General features: G+C 34.2%; 2 protein-coding genes across 2 annotated transcripts; both read left to right on the forward strand.

The window, feature by feature from the left end:
• Positions 1–2,787: 2,787 nt before the first annotated feature.
• On the forward strand, positions 2,788–4,071 carry LOC131875195 (LRR receptor-like serine/threonine-protein kinase FLS2). Its single transcript, XM_059219249.1, has one exon. It carries the CDS (start codon positions 2,788–2,790, stop codon positions 4,069–4,071), a length of 1,284 nt encoding a protein of 427 aa, XP_059075232.1.
• Positions 4,072–5,617: 1,546 nt separating this feature from the next.
• On the forward strand, positions 5,618–6,517 carry LOC131875196 (probable leucine-rich repeat receptor-like protein kinase At5g63930). The gene has a single exon (XM_059219250.1). The coding sequence runs from the start codon at positions 5,618–5,620 to the stop codon at positions 6,515–6,517; it is 900 nt and encodes a 299-aa protein (XP_059075233.1).
• The last annotated feature ends 11,387 nt before the right edge of the window (positions 6,518–17,904 follow it).

Raw genomic sequence — 17,904 nt, forward strand, 5'->3', positions numbered from 1 at the left:
TTGTTGAGTATCTATAATATAATTAGGTCTTCATTTCCTCAAATTTCTTCTTATGTTAGCTTTCTTTCCATTGATCTTCTTTCTATTTTTACTTCTAACCATTGTCCAATTGATCTCTTAGCTAAAGGTATGGGGATATTTAGGAGGGTTATTAAAGTCATTCAAGACTTCAACCATACTTTTTTTTTTCATTAGGGGACTTAAATTTTTCATGTTTTATGTTAAGGTCTTGAGCCTGAAAACCATCTTCTGTTTCTACTATTTTTTTTGTCTATTGTACTTCCTTGCACATTTACAAAAGTGTGTGAGATTCATCTTGAACCAGTTCTAGGGAGGTAGCTAGTAGAGGAAGCTTCATAACATTAGAGTTTGTGTTAATATGTTCCAAACTTTTTTATCTCTAGTGTGAGCCTTTGGGATTCTCTCCACAATAGTGTGAGATACAACTTTATTTGTCTTTTGAGGCATGATCCACACTTCAGGTGTCACTTTTTGTATTAACTTACAGTTCTTTTGTTTGCGTTTCCTAATGTTTCCTTCTTTGGACCTTGTCACATTATCATTTGGGTCTAGCTTCTTTGTTCCCTATTGTGTCTTACCTTGAAGGACTCCTCCTTCTTCCAAACTAGTATTTATCCCATTTGATAGATTATTTCTAATTGTAGAAGATGCATTATTTAGGACTTGAGTTTCTTGTACTATGAGAAGTTTCTTCGTAGATTTAGAGAACTCCTCAACAATCTATTGGTTGGGGGGCCTAGAGCTTTCTTTACCTTACTTTAAGTAGTTACTAGTGGGAGGAATATGTTATGTGTCTAATAGGTGATCAAATCTAAAGAATTTTTGACAAAAGAAACTAGTGTTATCATATAAAATGGGTCTGAATAGTTTAACAAACTTTTAGATAAGGTTGATAGTCTGGGGAAGGGGTTTGTTGACTTGAACATTGAGTGCCCCTACTATTCTATGGGGTCCCTACATTAACATAAAGCCTATTAAATATAGGATGGGAGTTTAGGAGAGTTAATTTGTCAATGGAAATAAGCATGCCAAAATAATGTTATACACTTGAAATTATTAGGGCTCTAAAATTCCATGGGAAGCCTTGATAGGTGAACCCAAGTGGAAGCCACCCTTCATAGATTTGTCTTAGGCTTAAAATCAGGTTTCCATTTACAAAGTGAAAGGACATTATATAGCGACCTTTTTCAAAAAACCAAAGGCCCTCTAAGAGGAAATTAATTATATATTCTTTAATAGAAAATCTAAAAGAAACAACCCATCTGTCAAAGCACTAACCAATACACTATTTTCAACATTAGGTCTAGAAGAGTAGAACTTACGTATAAGATTCATTGTTACATCCAAGATACTTTTGTCCATAAAGGTATCTAGGAGAGAGATTTCAAAACTTTCTTTAGTAATTTTAATTAAAGAAAGTGGAGTGGAGTTGTTGGAACAACAAGTTTTTTTTTTCCAATGAGTTTATCCACAAGAAATGTTTTCACCCCATGATTAACATTTCCACAAAAATAAAAAATTTAAAATTAGCAACAGGTGGGGAAGTTGCAGAGCTTTCTCTCTGTTTTTGGATATTTCTTTCTAATGATATGTTATGTAAAGATACTACACTATTATTACTCAGATAAAATTTTCAAATCATTATAAAATTATTTACATGTTGAAATTATAGCTTCTGAAATATGTTAAGAGACACTATTCTTGATAAGTTTATTTTGAAATGAATTTATGATATATAAGTTGAATAGGTTTCTTAAGATCATATTTTAAATAAATTATTTTAAATATATATATATACTAATTTTATAGATATGAAAAAGTAAAAATAAAATTTTAAATGAATAAAGAACAATAACCACTTTTAAATTTTACATACAAAACAAATACCTTAAGAATATATATTAAAAAAATACTATGTATCTTTATAAACGCAAAACAAATAACTTAAATAATATTGATTGAGAGTATATATATATATATATATATATATATATATATACTCTTAGATATATTATAAAATTTAAATATCTATTTCCATAATATCCAATAAATGAAAGTAATATATTATTTTTTCCTAATTATTGTTATAATTTTTGAAAATTCAAAATGGAATATGATCTAATAGAATTTGAGAATAATAAAACATAATTTAAAATTAAAACCAAGTCAAGAGACCATCAAATTTTAAGCTTAATTAATGATAAGGCATAACACTTGCTGAAGATTTGGCAAATGGGGTTGCAAGCTAAGTGGGTTTAACCTTGGAAGAAACTCCGTGGTTAAGCATGCTTGAGTTGGACCACTACTCATGAAACATGGGTTGATGAGTTTGACTCGAAAACTAAACAGTTGAATCCTGGTAGAAATATCTTAATTTGAGTTAATGTGAAATTTATCTCCTACTTATCAATTGATGAGCTAAAAAGACTCTGTATTGAATGGTTCATAAGGCACAACACTTGTTAAAAGTTTTGCAAATACAATTACAAACTCAATATATTTAACCTTGAAGAAAATTTTGTGATTAAGCACCATTTGAAATAGTATTGAGATGGGTGAGCCAATGCTTCACCTCTAAACCACACTTTTGTAAATGCAAACGATTAAACTTATGTTGGCATCGTTGTAGCCTGTGAGTAACGGTCACGTCATTGATCTTTGGATCTCTTTGTGCGTCACAAGTACATTAAAAGCTTTTCCCAAGCGCATTTCTCACATAGCCAAGTCCCAAAATCTTCTACTGACGTGATTACATTCCTGTCTAAAATGAGGTTTTCACCCACTCTATGGTTGTGTTTATGTGGAGTAGTGTTCCTGCTTAGCAGTGCCTATGGCCTCTCAGAAGAAGTCGGCATACTTTTACAGATAAAAGAGACGCTGCAGGGTGGTGGAGCTACAGATTATCTGCAAGACTGGTCCAACGCCTCTGCTTCATCTCATTTCTGTAACTGGCAAGGCGTCATGTGCATGTCGACATCAACATCGCGCAACGTTATTTCACTTGCCCTTCCCAGCCGAAATCTACCTGGCTATCTTTCTTCTGTGATTGGGAAACTGAGCTGGTTGGAGGAGCTCGACCTTTCTGGCAACCGATTATATGGGCATGTTCCACTTGAATTGGGGAATTGCACCCACCTTAAGCTGTTATATCTCTCCTTCAACTTTTTTAGTGGTGTCATCCCATTCTCTCCCGGAAGGCTTGCAAATCTTGAAGTTCTAAGGGCAGGGTATAATCGCTTTACGGGCTCCTTACCACCTGAAATTGGCAACTGCGCGAAGCTTACATTTATCGACTTTCCCTCCTCCAATCTGAAAGGCACAAACCCATTAAAAATCGGTAAACTGAAGAGGCTGGAACATCTATATCTCTATGAAAACCATTTGAACGGTTTTATCCCTTCAAGCATTGGGAATTGCTGGGCCCTGCAACTGTTTTCTGCTTATGGGAACAATCTAGAAGGTCCCATTCCAAGAGAAATTGGTCTCCTCAGTCGCCTCCAAATTCTATGGTCGTACAACAATCTTCTTTCAGGGAATCTTCCCAATGGATTGGGCAACATGTCAATGCTGCAAACGATAGACGTGTCTGTCAACAATCTTAATGGAAGTGTACCAGAGGAAATAGGTACGTTGAAAAGTTTGAGCTTTCTAAACCTTTCGAATAATAGTCTTTCCGGCACCGTTCCTGCATTCTTGGGAAATCTTACAAGCTTGCAAGTACTAGATTTGTCTGGAAACCAATTCAGTGGCACCTTGCCAGCAGCAATTGGCTATTTAGAAAAATTGAGAGAACTATCTCTCGGACGGAACAGATTGGAAGGTCAGTTGCTTGCACCGTGGGAGAACCTCACAAGTCTACAAGTATTAGATTTGAGAGAAAACCAGTTCAGCGGCAATTTGACTGAAGGAATTGGTTTTCTTCCAAATCTGAGAGAGCTCTACCTGAGAAGCAACAGATTGAAAGGTGAGTTGCCAGCATCATTGAGGAACCTTACAAGCTTAACAAGATTAGATTTACGAAAAAACGAATTCAGCGGCACCTTGCTGTAGTCTGTCAGTGAACAGCGGGTTCGTTGATCTTTGAGTCTTGGTTTTCTTCCTATGTTATCGCATGCATCGAATGTTGATACTATATTGCCGTATGTATTTCCGTGGACTGTGTCTCAGTCCTAGATCTTACTGCTTTTCATTTTCTCGTACCTCCTTTGCTATTTCATTGGTTGATGTTATGTCAACGGTCTGATAATTTATGGTTAGTTGTAGCGAAGGTCTTGGCAGACCATTGCCGTTGTCATTTAAAGATATTCGAATTGATGAATATTCAACTTTTGAGCATTGTAATGCAGTAAATTTTCTTATGCAAGCTACGCATGATGTTAGAGTTCATAATAAGTGGAAACTCGTTCTCTTTTGAATGGATGTTGGTAAAAGAGCAACGATTTCGTGTGGTTATTAACTCAAAAGAAGAATTATATTTCGAGAGCATTTAAATTTGTGGATTTATAAGTTATATTGTCTTTTATTTAAAATTGCACTCATAACCATTCGCTTATAAAAAAGAGGGAGATATTGAAGTTGTACAGATATCTAATAGTTTTTTCTCTATTTTCTTTAGAATAATGATATATAGAAATAAAGCTTTTGAATGAGGATCTTACTTTCACCATGAAATAGGTTTATTTATTAAATCTCAGCACGCTGAATTTGATTCTTTAGAGATGTTTCCATCTCCACTTCTAACTCCTACTGTGTATTCTTCAATTACATACAAAATTATAGAGATCTAACATTCTTCATTCAGTTATAGTAGCTTTTGGAAGCCTCTAAGATCTTTTCATTAGACACTTGAAAGAATGGTAACTATTTATGCCCATACTTATATAGAGATTGATCTCAATAATCCTTTATCTGATCATCATAGCTTAAGTTGGGAAATATGAATTGCATCCAATAGGTTGAATATGAGGCTCTTCTCTTCTTTCTTCTTTCTTCTTTTTTTTCTGGGGTCATCAGAGCTTTTAAATTGAGAAATATGAATTGCATCCACTACTATAAATGAGCAAGGGAGAGCTCCAGATATTTATAATAGTCCTTTCCCAAATGGATTTATTTTTTTGTGATCTCTCGAAAAAGGAAGGCTACTATGCATCAGAATTAAAAAACCTGTTCACAAACGATCAAAATTTCAAGCTCAATGAACGAGTAAAGACTTCGTCCACCGGCCCAGCCTTCCAAACACGTCGTCATGAAAATTAAAATATTAAATTAAAAATGACGGTCAATAATTTTTTTGACTGTGCTAACAGTTTAGCAACACGCAAACGGCTATGCTCATACTAGCAATTGTTGTAGGCGATAAGTTAAAAGACAGTTCCTTGACCTTTTTGGATCTCTGTCTTTATGCGTTACAACTACATTAAAATCTTTTCGTAAGCACATCCTTATATACCCGAGTCGGAAAATCATATATATACAATCATTGTTTTGTACCGACCGCTACCGAGGTGATTATTTTCGTGGCCAAAATGTTGTTAAGGCTTTCAGCCACTTCTTCTCCCAGTCAGAGAGTTATTAGGTTTATCTCTTCCGCCAATCTATGTTTGTGCTGCTTCCACAGGAAGGCGAGATCCTTGATCTGCAAATAAAAGAGTCGCTACAGGGTGGTGGAGATACAGATCTTCTGCCAGACTGGTCCAACGCCTCTGCTTCATCTGATTTTTGCAAGTGGCAAGGCGTCAAGTGCACATCAACATTAACATCCCACAATGTTATTTCACTAGCCCTGCCCACCAGAAACCTACCCGGCCGTTTCTCTCCTATGATTAGGAAGCTAAGCCGGTTGGAGGAGCTGGACCTAATTTTTGGCAACAGATTATATGAACATGTTCCTCCTGAATTGGGAAATTGCACCCACCTTCAGCAGCGCTATGTCTCAAACAACTTTTTTAGTGGTGTTATACCATCGACTCTCGTCAACTGCAGCCTACTTACTGTTCTGTACCTGAGTGCAAATAATCTCTCTGGAGATGTTCCTGCCTCTCTTGGTAAGCTTCTAAATCTTCAATTTGTAAGACTAGGGTATAACCGCTTTACGAGCTCCTTACCACCTGAAATTAACAACTACACAAAGCTTACGTTTATAGGCTTTGCCTCCTGCAATCTGAAAGGCACGATCCCAATCGAAATCGGCAAATTACAAATGCTAGAAGAGTTATGTCTCCATGAAAACCAATTGAATGGTTTTATCCCTTCAAGCGTAGCGAATTGCACGTCTCTGCAATTGTTTTCTGTTTGTGAAAACAATTTAGAAGGTCCCATTCCAAGAGAGTTTGGCCTACTCGGGAGTGTCCAAATGTTTACTGTCTCTAAAAACAATACGCAGGGTCCCATTCCAAGAGAACTTGGCCTTTTGAGGCGCCTCGAATCTCTGTGGCTGAATGATAATCTTCTTTCAGGGCATCTTCCCTCTCAATTGGGCAACATTTCAATGCTGTAGGTTAGTGTTCCTGCATCGTTGGGAAATCTTACGAGCTTGCAAATATTAAATTTGCAAGGAAACCGATTCAGCGGCCACTTGCCAGAATGAATTGGTTTTCTTCCAAATATGACAGAGCTATACCTGAGAAGAAACAGATTAAAAGGTCAGTTGCCTTCATCACTCGGATACCTTACAAGTTTAACAAGATTATATTTGAGAGATAACCAATTCAGCGGTACCTTGCTGTGGTCCGTGAGTTAACAGTTTAAGGTCTTTAGAATAGTTTGTAAATTATTTGCACACTTTACAGACATCACGTTCAAACTAAATATCTCGTTAAATTAACAATGTTGGCTTCACACAAACTTCTACGTTTTTAAATAACATTTATATTATTTCTTATTTCACAGTTTTACTGTTCATGCTTTCTTCAAATTAAACTGGATTTCGTTGATTAAGGAAAATTGAACAAACAAAAATTTAGAGTCCTTGAACTATCGTTTGACATGCAAATGTGATAGCAATTTTTTGACAAACAATATGATGTTAGCAATAGCTGTTTCACATTAATGGGTGCGTTTGATATTGAGTCTTCTTGTCAATAACCCATAAACAATCCATGCATTACTTCGTATCTCGAACTTCTAGAACTTTGCGAACGTTAATTGTGTGTGTAATAAATTTAATATTGATGGTGTTATTTAAAAAATTTAATTCATTCAGATAAATAAGGAATTTTTAAAATTATTAATGATTCTATTTTTTTATAATAATGTAATGATAAATCTGTATATTTATATTATATTTTTTAGTTTTGTAATTCTTTTGGGAAAATTTCTTAAAGTATATGTGAATAGTGATAAATGGAACAATTTTATGTGAAATTAGGTTATTCTCTTAATGTTTTATTCATTTATATCTCAAAACATTTAGTCCTATCTTATATTTACATGAATTCTTACAATTTTCCCACACTACTACATTTATGCAATTGTAGACTTGTCCCCTTTCTTTTAAAAATTAAAAAGTCAAATTTGGTCAACCTTATTTACCTTCCTAACTTTAAAGAAACTAAACACATATTTAATATAATTTGATGCATGTGCTAATATTTAAAGACATTCAATTCATTCATTCAAAGATATCTAGAATACATATGATCTCTTTCATCCTAGAGCATTAGAAGCAATTAATAGTGACACTTTCATCCTAGAGCATTAGAAGCAACTAATAGTGACATGTTTTGACTTGATGCACTAAAATAAGTGGAAAGCATCTTAGAGCAATTATCTATTGTTTTAAAAATTCGTACACATTATGGAGTATTGATCTGCAAGATATTATCTCCTTGTCACAATGTGATAACCCTTTAAAATATTTCTAAATTTAATATATGATAATGTATATTTAACCTTTTCATTATATATTTAACTCACAAAATTATCATCAAATATATTTTTTTACCCACTACATTGATGATATGATGGTTGTTCTTAAAAGAGTTAAATATTTCACTAAAATTCACCTTTAGAATGGATAATATCAAATTTTCAATCAAGAAGATAATGAATTGAAAAAGATGTTCAAGATTAGGTGATGAATTCAGGCAACACATTAATGAAGATGATTAAGTTCTATGAGGTTACATTTGTAGGTTTGTGGTAGTATATATTTATGATATTTTAATGTTGGAAGAGAACTTAAGACATTTGTAAAATTTATTACAACTAAGGATGGAAAGGCTCCAGAAAATTGAAAAAGCTATAGGTTTATATTGAAGAGTTTGGTATTCTTCAAACTTGTCATTTTGAAGGATGGACTAAGAATGGAGGAAGAAAATGTTAAGGCAATTGTTGAGTGGCTTACCAAACTAGTTAGCTTATTGCTTAAAGTTTACTCAAAGTGGCAACAATTTAGCGAACGATTGATATCTTATCTTATTTCTATAAACTAGGAATTAGCTTTCAGTCTTATTACTCAAAGTTGCAGCACAGCTCAAATTGCACGAAATCTTTCCTACTTTGTTTGGGCTATCCGTTGAGGGTGTGTAAGATCTACAGAGGGTAAGATGTATCTTGTAGACTGCCTTGACATTCAGGCTCGGGCAGAGATTTTCCACAACAAAGGTAGCAATGATTTAGAAGATGGCCTGGATTGTCAAATTGAACTGTAATTGCAATACCCATCAACGAATTTCAGGCATTTGATAGGTCTGTCTGTAAAAGTATCAATCCCAAGCAACAGAGCAGAGAGTGATCTGCTTATTTCAAACCAGTCGAATTCCATATAACACCAATTTTGTACAAATGACAGGCAGCAGAAACGATTCATCGTAGGACATTGAAGGCAATGCTAAACATTTTATCTTTCTGCCTTGCAATTGCATGTATTCTGAGTCAACTATTGCATGTTATGCACAATGTAGAAGTTGTTGCATACATTTTTCTTGTTATGGTGGGCATACAAGCTCTCAGCTACAACATTTCTCATACAATTAGGACAGATTAATTCCATTTTGCAAGCTCATATCCCCTTTTCAAAAAGCAACAATATAATTGTGGAATTCAGGAAGGGCCTTCTCCCATGTTTGGTACCCCAATAAATGTCATCTTATTTCTTGCGTATATTTCCACAATACGACTTTTCCAAATAGTTTGGAAATCTCGTCTTCATATCACCCAAGTATCAAATGAAAAAGAGCTATTGCTATTGTGGTTCCAAAATATTATATTGGTATGTTGTATTATTGATCGTCGATAACGTAATTAACGGTTGTGATTTTCATGAATGTCATATAACATGACATACGAATATTGTTGATAACTGATGCTGCTCTAGCATGCAGCTCCATGCAGCTCCAGTTTGGACATGAATCTATCCATTCATCACCATGCATAAGCTATTTTTAGTTTAAATCAGTTTCTATTTATTCATGTAAATAAAGCATGTACTCCAACATGCATTAATCCTCAGGACTATTAGTTTTGGTTTTTGCATGAGTTTGTTTTTATAAATAAAGCATGCTGTGCATGCACTTATTGAATTCTTAATTTAGGGAGTAGTTTATTTTTTTTAGTTTGAGAGCCTTAGTAGCTTTCCATGCAATGTTAGGAATATATTTAGAATTGCAGTTATTATTAATTCTTCTAGGCTGCAAATTCTTTATATATATAGCCTCTATGTAATTTTTTAATTAAGCTTCAATAAAGAAATTGGTGTGTGCAATTCCAAAAAATAGGGCACTTTGTTTTTTATTCTAAATTGTGATTTCTTTTTGCAATTTATTCTTTTTGTTGTTATTATTTGCTAATCAGCTGGTTCAGAGAGGATAGGTCAGGTTCAAAATTCTACAAATGGTATCAGAGCAGGTAAAATTGTTTTGGGTTAAAGTTTTATTGTTGGAATTTTGCCAAAGTTAATCATGTCGAATTCTAACAATATGCCCATTCCAGAATTTGAAAGGAATGATTATGATTATTGGTGCATTAAGATGCTGACCTTTTTTATTGGAAAAGATTTGTTGGAGATTTTTGAATCAAGTTATGAGGAGCCAGCTAATTGGAATGCCCTTACAGCCAATGAAAGAACAACAAGAAAGGAAGCAAGGAAAAAGAATGCTCAAGCTTTGTTTCACATTCAGATAGCTCTTGATAAGAGCTTATTTCCAAGAATATCAAGAGCAACAACTGCCAAAGATGCCTGGAAGACTCTACAAGAAGCTTACCAAGGTAGTGATCAAGTTAAAGTGGTCAAGCTTCAGACATTGAAGTGGGAGTTCGAGAATTTGAAGATACAAGAAGCTGAAAGTATAAGTGATTATTGTGTTAGAGTCAAATATGTAGTCAATAAAATGGGTACACTTGGGGAAATTGTAAGCAATGAAGTTTTGATAAAAAAAGGTGTTGAGATCTTTAACACCCAGATTGAATCATGTAGCAATAATCATAGAAGAAAGCAAGGATTTAACAAAACTACAATTTGATCAACTGGTTGGATCCCTGATGTCTCATGAAGAAAGATTGAAAGATTCTTTTGAAGGTGTAGAGAAAGCATTTTCCTCTAAATTGCTAATCACAAAAAATGAAGATGCAAGCAACAGTAGTGCCAAAATCAATCAAGGCCAAGGTAAAGGGCAAAGCAAAAATTCTTCAAGAGGTAGAGGAAGAGGTGGCTCAAGAGGAAGTGGTGGTTTTAGAGGAAGAGGTAGAGGTAGATTTGATAAGAGAAATTTTCAATGTTACCATTGTAATAGGTATGGCTACTTTGAAAGAGAATGCAAATTGAAAGAAGGTAAAAGTGCTAACTATGCTCAAGAAAGTAGTGACAATCCTCCTAATCACTTATTTTTATCTTATGCCAAGGGTGAAAATACTAGTAAAGATGTTTGGTACCTAGATTCTGGATGCTCTAACCATATGACAGGAAATGAGAAGTTGTTCTCAACAAAGGATGGAAGTTTCAAATCTAAGATCCATCTTGGTGATGATAAATCATTGGAGGTTGTGCCAAAGGAGCTATGGAGGTCCAAATAAAAGAAGGTATAAAGAGTATTCCTGATATTTATTATACTCCACAATTGAAGCACAATTTGTTAAGTGTTGGGCAGCTATGTGAGATAAATTATAAAGTAGTCATTGAGAATAAGACTTTTACTATCTATGATAAGAATAAGGATAATAGGGTGATCACTGTTGTTCCTATGACAAGAAATAGGATGTTCCCCTTGAGTTTTGGTGAACATAACAACAGTTTGGCAAATATGGCTTATGAGGATTCAAGTTGGTTATGGCATCTCAGGTATGGGCATTTAAATTTTCATAGTTTGAAGTTTCTAACCTCGCATGCATTAGTTTCTAGTTTGCCCAAGCTTGAGGAACACAAGGAAGTTTGTGAAGGTTGTGCTAAAGGAAAGCATGCAAGAGAAAAGTTTCCAAAGGGCAATGCATGGCGGGCTGATCACCCACTTCAGCTTGTTCATTCAGATATATGTGGTCCTATGCAGACTAAGAGTTTGGGTAAGTCATCATATTTCATCACTTTTATTGATGATTACTCACGAAATTGTCAGGTATATTTTTTGAAGGCCAAAGATGAAGCCCTAGATACATTCAAGAAGTTTAAAGCCCTTGTGGAAAATGAGAAAGGATGCAAGATCAAATGTTTAAGGACTGATCGTGGAGGAGAGTTTTGCTCAAAGGCTTTCCAAAGTTATTGTGATTTTAATGGCATCAAGAGGCAAATTACTACTCCATACACACCTCAATAGAATGGAGTAGCTGAAAGGAAGAATCATACTATGATTGAAATGGCAAGGTGCATGTTATAAACCAAGGGATTGAGCAATTCTTATTGGGGAGATGCAGTTGCTACAACAGTGTACATCCTCAACCGTAGCCCCACCAGTCCACTAGGAAATATGACTCCTTATGAAGCTTGGTATGGCAAAAGGCCTAATGTTAATCATTTCAAAGTTTTTGGTTGTTTGGCTTATGTGCATGTACTTGATTAGAATAGACAGAAGTTAGATGCAAAGAGTGAGTCATGTATTTTTATTGGGTATAGTGAGAAAAACAAGGCTTATAGATTGTATAATCCCCTCAGTAACAAGCTTATTGTCTCAAGAGATGTGATTTTTGATGAAGGGGGAGTTTATGGTCATCAAAAAGGCCATGTTGAGAAGTGAAAATCTATTTTGAATGATGATATAATTACTGATATTGATCATGAGCAACCAACTAATGTTTCTATATCTAGTGGTTTAACTCCACCAAGTAGCCCTTCATCAATTTCTTCAGTACCAACTTCAAGTCCATCTTCTTCTCCAAGTTCTACAAGGAAGGTAAGGAAATTGAGTGATATCTACCAGAGGAGTGGAAATCAAGTACATGAAGAAAACCCAATAGGTGAGACAGTGAATTTTGCTTTATTAGCCAAGGCTTATTTTGAACCATCATGTTTTGAAGATGCATGTACTAATGAGGTTTGGGTGAAAGCCATGGAAGAAGAGATGGATTCCATTCACAGGAATGACACTTGGGAGTTAACAGAACTTCCACATTGCAAAAAAAGGATTGGCACCAAATGGGTCTACAAGACCAAGTTTAATAGTGATGGGAGTGTTGAAAGACACATGGCAAGATTAGTTGCTAAAGGCTTCACACAAAAGTATGGAATTGACTATGAAGAGATATTTGCACCAGTAGAAAGACAAGAGACCATAAGAATGTTGATTTCATTAGTGGCTCAGAAGAAGTGGAGCATACATTATATGGACGTGAAAAGTGCCTTCTTGAATGGGTACTTAGAAGAGGAAGTATTTGTGGAGCAGCCACTAGGTTTTGAAGTGGAAGGAAAGAAGCATCTTGTTTACAGGTTGAAGAAGGATATGTATGGCCTCAAGCAAGCACCAAGAGCATGGTATGCCAGGATTGATGGATACTTTCAGGAGAATGGCTTCCAAAGAAGTAAGAGTGATCCTAGCCTTTACTACAAACAAGAAGGTACTGATATTCTCATCATAAGTTTGTATGTTGATGATCTTTTGTATATGGGTAGTAGTTCTAAGATGAAAGATGAATTCAAAGCTACTATGATGAAAGAATTTGAGATGAAAGATCTTGGTCTGATGAAATATTTTCTAGGAATGGAGGTTTATCAAAGTAAGGATGAGATTTTCATTTGTCAAACAAAGTATGCACAAGATATGTTGAAGAAATTTGATTGTAACCCTGCCTCCACTCCAAGTGCTCATGGATTTTTATTATGTCGGGATGATGGTGCTGATTTAGTTGATGAGACAGCTTACAGAAGTATTGTGGGGAGCTTGATGTTTCTAATCCACACAAGGCCTCATATTGCCTATTCAGTTTCACTTGTTTCAAGGTATATGATAAATCCATCTAAAATAGATATGAAGGCAGCCAAGAGGATTTTGAGGTATGTGAAAGCGAATTTAAGTTTTGGTATTCATTACTACTCTTCTGAAAAGTTCAATCTTGTAGGCTTTAGTGATTCAGATTGGGGAGGTAGTATGGATGACCATAAATCTACATCTAGAAATTGTTTTTCTTTTGGTTCTGGTTTGATTACCTGGAGCTTAAAAAAGCAAAGTATTGTTGCCCTCTCATCTACAAAAGCGGAGTATGTTGCAATTACCTCAACAGGTACACAAGCTCTTTGGCTCAGAAAAGTTTTGGAAGAAACTGGAGAAAAACAAATTCATCCTACAGTAATTTAATGTGACAATGTGAGTGCATCAAGTTAGCTAAGAATCAAGTTCATCACAACATAACAAAGCATTTTGATTTGAAATATCACTTGATACAAGATTTGGTGCAGAAGAAGGATGTTGAATTGAAGCACATCAACACCCAGGATCAACTAGCAGATATATTCACCAAAGCGGTTGTGAATGCTCAGTTTATAGCACTACGAGATAAGATTGTGAGCCCTCTCAGCATCAAGGGGGAGTATGTTGATAACTAATTCTTCTCTAGCATACAGCTCCATGCAGCTCCAGTTTGGACATGAATCTATCCATTCATCACCATGCATAAGCTATTTTTAGTTTAAATTAGTTTATGTTTATTCATGCAAATAAAGCATGTACTCTAGCATGCATTAATCCTTAGGACTATTTTTAGTTTTGTTTTTTGCATGAGTTTATTTTTAGTAAATAAAGCATGTTGTGCATGCACTTATTGTATTCTTAATTTAGGGAGTAGTTTGTTTTTTTTAGTTTGAGAGCCTTAGTAGCTTTCCATGCAATGCTACGAATATATTTAGAACTGTAGTTATTATTAATTCTTCTAGGCTGCAAATTTTTTATATATACAATCTCTATGTAATTTTTTAATTAAGCTTCAATAAAGAAAATGGTGTGTGCAATTCCAAAAAATAGGGCACTTTATTTTTTATTCTGAATTGTGATTTCTTTTTGCAATTTATTCTTTTTGTTGTTATTATTTGCTAATCAACTGGTTCATAGAGGATAGGTCAGGTTCAAAATTCTACAAGTATAACATTTTGGAGCCAAAATAACTGCGTAGTGAAAAATGGGTGATGATCTCCTACGCAGTTATTTATGCCATTTGTTTCCTCATAGAGATTTGTGTTAACATTGTAAAATCCAAATCTTTCATGGCAAATGCATATGCCAAAATGACTGTGACAAATTCAAAGAACAAAGAATATTGTTGTTGTTGATGATAGCTGCACTTGATGATGCATATAGATAAATGCAAAAAAAATCTTAGTTGATCCTTGCTACAAATAAGAGGGTTGTACAGCTCTTAAACTTCTTCCCACATCAAAAATTTCAACGTTGGTGAATGCTTGGTTATGCAAAGGAGACAATTTGAGGGCATGCACCTTTTTCTCTATAACTTTAACATTTAACGACCTACAAAATTCCTTCACGCCTTCTTTGGATTTCTCTTCAGTGATTATGATGATGCCAAAAAAGCCAAGCAACAACCAACTCTTATGGAAAATATCATACCATAGCATTAGATGGCAAAATAGGCCAAATAAGAAACCTACAAGCCTTTTACTAGAAATAGCCTTTAAAAAATTGCTTCCTCATCCAAAATCTGTACAAAAGTGGATACAAAAGCAAAAAAAAAAAAAATAGCCCAAAAAAATAATAATTGAAGTACCAATTTTTCATCAATTTTAAATTCTATGTTGATGTCGGTTTAACTTCATAAAACATTATGATAGAGTTATGTGAGGAATCACTTGGATGTGAGAAGATGTGCAAACTTGGAGAGAGAATTAGTATAGAGAAGCCAAGAGAGTCAACTAATCTCATGTGGCATCAAACCAGCTACGACAATCAAAACTAGCTCTAATACCATGTTGTGATTTAACTAGAATTAGAATGCATAACAACCTTCTACAAGTGAAGTAAAACTAGCACAAATAGCAATATCTATCATATACAATGAGAGTGTAAGTAATGTACATGGATACCTTATATATATAGCCAAAATATAGAAATGAGAAGGTAGGAAACAATGATTGACCATCCCTCCATATATGGGAGACTTGTGACCACACTTGACAAGTGCGTGAGCAAGTGGCATATATGTGTGCAAGAGATGTAAGTCACTAAGTGAGTACACATGTTTCAACCACATGAGGTGAGATAAATCTCTAAAAGTCCCTCGGTGGAGACTTAACTAATGTGAATAGGACTATCTGTAGGTATTCTATAAGCTAACTAGTTTGGTAAAGTCACCATTTACACCAAAAAAAGCTAACTAGGATCATCAAGTAAAGTCACTATTTACACCAAAAATGTAGTGTCAGTTGTTGAGCTTTATGCTATTATGTACTGCAATTCTACTGATACCATGAATACATTGGTTCAAGGTTTTGAGTATAGGTTTCTTATTAAAAGGGCGTTTCTAAAATAATCAATTGATGAATTTTCATTGTGTAAATTTCTTTTGAAAGTATTTGATTGTATTATATATCTATGCACAAATCTCCTATTAGTGATTAGTGTATAAAGTTCTTTTTCTATTAGCTTTTTTTCATGAAACCAAACAATGTCTAAAACTAAGATAATATAACATTTATATTTCTAAACTGTCTATAAGTTTGATCCATAGGACTTTTTAAAGTCATTCTCAATTATTAAAAATTCTTATGTCATTTGTTTCACCCACTTGATAGTTCACCTAACAAGGATGAGATTATCAAAGATAAATATACCAATGATAATTTTAGTTTGTTTGGATCTAACAACAAATTGTAAAACACTTTTGATATTAAGAACAACATGTATTAACAATGATCTTATAAGAGATTTCAAAAAATATAGGAATCCAACTAGACTTAATATCCTCAAACTAACCTTTGAAAACATGCTTAAAACCCTTTTATTAATAGAGGAACCAAAAGAACCATTCTAAATAGCTTCCATGTAATCTTCCTTGATATGAAACCACTTTGTTTTCAAGAATTGATCTAGAAGCCCATGAAGAGAAAGGCTCTCATTATATATATAGAATATAACATAGCTTTACAAGGAAAGAGGAAGTAGTTAAAATGCAAATGAATTCTCCAACATGATCATCAGTTCTTCACCAACAAAGGTGATGATCTCTATGCCACCAAATTTTAATAAAAAGTTCCTCTTAGTAACTTTATACACATGAAAGACTATTATATCTTTAGGAATATTATAAGGTAAGTTAGTGACTTTATACATATGAGAGAGTATTATATCTTTGCAATTAAAGATATGCAATCTCTATTATTTCTCAGACTTTAGCTTTACTCTATTGATTAATGGAAAGAACCATATTAGGTTGTGCCTAGTTTGCCTCTTTTGTATGTTTTATTTCTATTTGATGAATGATTTAAGGTTCTAGGTCCCAAGTGAGTATAATAACTTGTATTAATTTATGACTCTTATGATTTCAATTCAAATATATTGACTATTGAATCATGTGTTTCACTGTTTTGGTGGCCTCTAATGTTTATGACTTGACATTAAAACATTCTGACAAGCCTCAAAAGATACTTCTCATAGAAATATTTGAGTATTACATGTTATGTGTCTATGTAACCTTATGCATTCTATTCTCTTTCTAGCAATAAAGAGATAATGGTGTTTTGTGCCTATTATTCAAGAGTTGCATATTTATTATCTTTCAAAGTAGATTAAAGTATTGTAAAAGCTCTAGCATTTTTCCTTACACGTATATTTATTTTGCCTATTTCTTTCTATCACATTTGCTTCCCCCAAAAAAATTGAAGAGTTGGCTTCTAAAATCCCAAAGGTTGTTTAGTGAAGCATACTTACTTCCCCATTTAGTGAACTTCCCATTAGGCTATTTCCTCATAAGTGCAAACTTTAGGGATCAATAGATCCTAAAAGATGATAATTGTTAAATAATTGAAGACTATGATGAATTATGGAGATTAGAACCAACAAGAAAGTCAAGGCATTGACTACTTGGTGTGGGATTAAAAGAGTTTTGTTTCATGACTTTCAAAAAAAGATTTAGAAGGGGACTCTATGTTGGAATCCAAGAACACTAGGAGGGGGCGGGGGGTTGAATCAGTGTTCGACTGGTATAATCAATTTTAACCTTATTAACAATGCAATTTAGTAACTGGTAACCATAAAAGAATATAACAACAAATAGAAATGAAGCAACGATAAGAGCATACACCATAACACAGAGATTTATATGAGGAAAAGCTCAAAGGGGAAAAACCACGGTAGGATTGGAGACCCACAATATCTTCCACTGGCAAAATGAATAAATATTACAATAGGGGCATGCACATGCAAGAAGGCCAACAGCCTAGAGCACACTACTCATCACAAAAGGAGCCTCATTGACTACAAACACCAAATATGGAGTTACAAAAAAATTTATGAACTC

This window comes from Cryptomeria japonica, chromosome 4, assembly GCF_030272615.1.
Source record: "Cryptomeria japonica chromosome 4, Sugi_1.0, whole genome shotgun sequence".
Classification (NCBI taxonomy): Eukaryota; Viridiplantae; Streptophyta; class Pinopsida; order Cupressales; family Cupressaceae; genus Cryptomeria; species Cryptomeria japonica.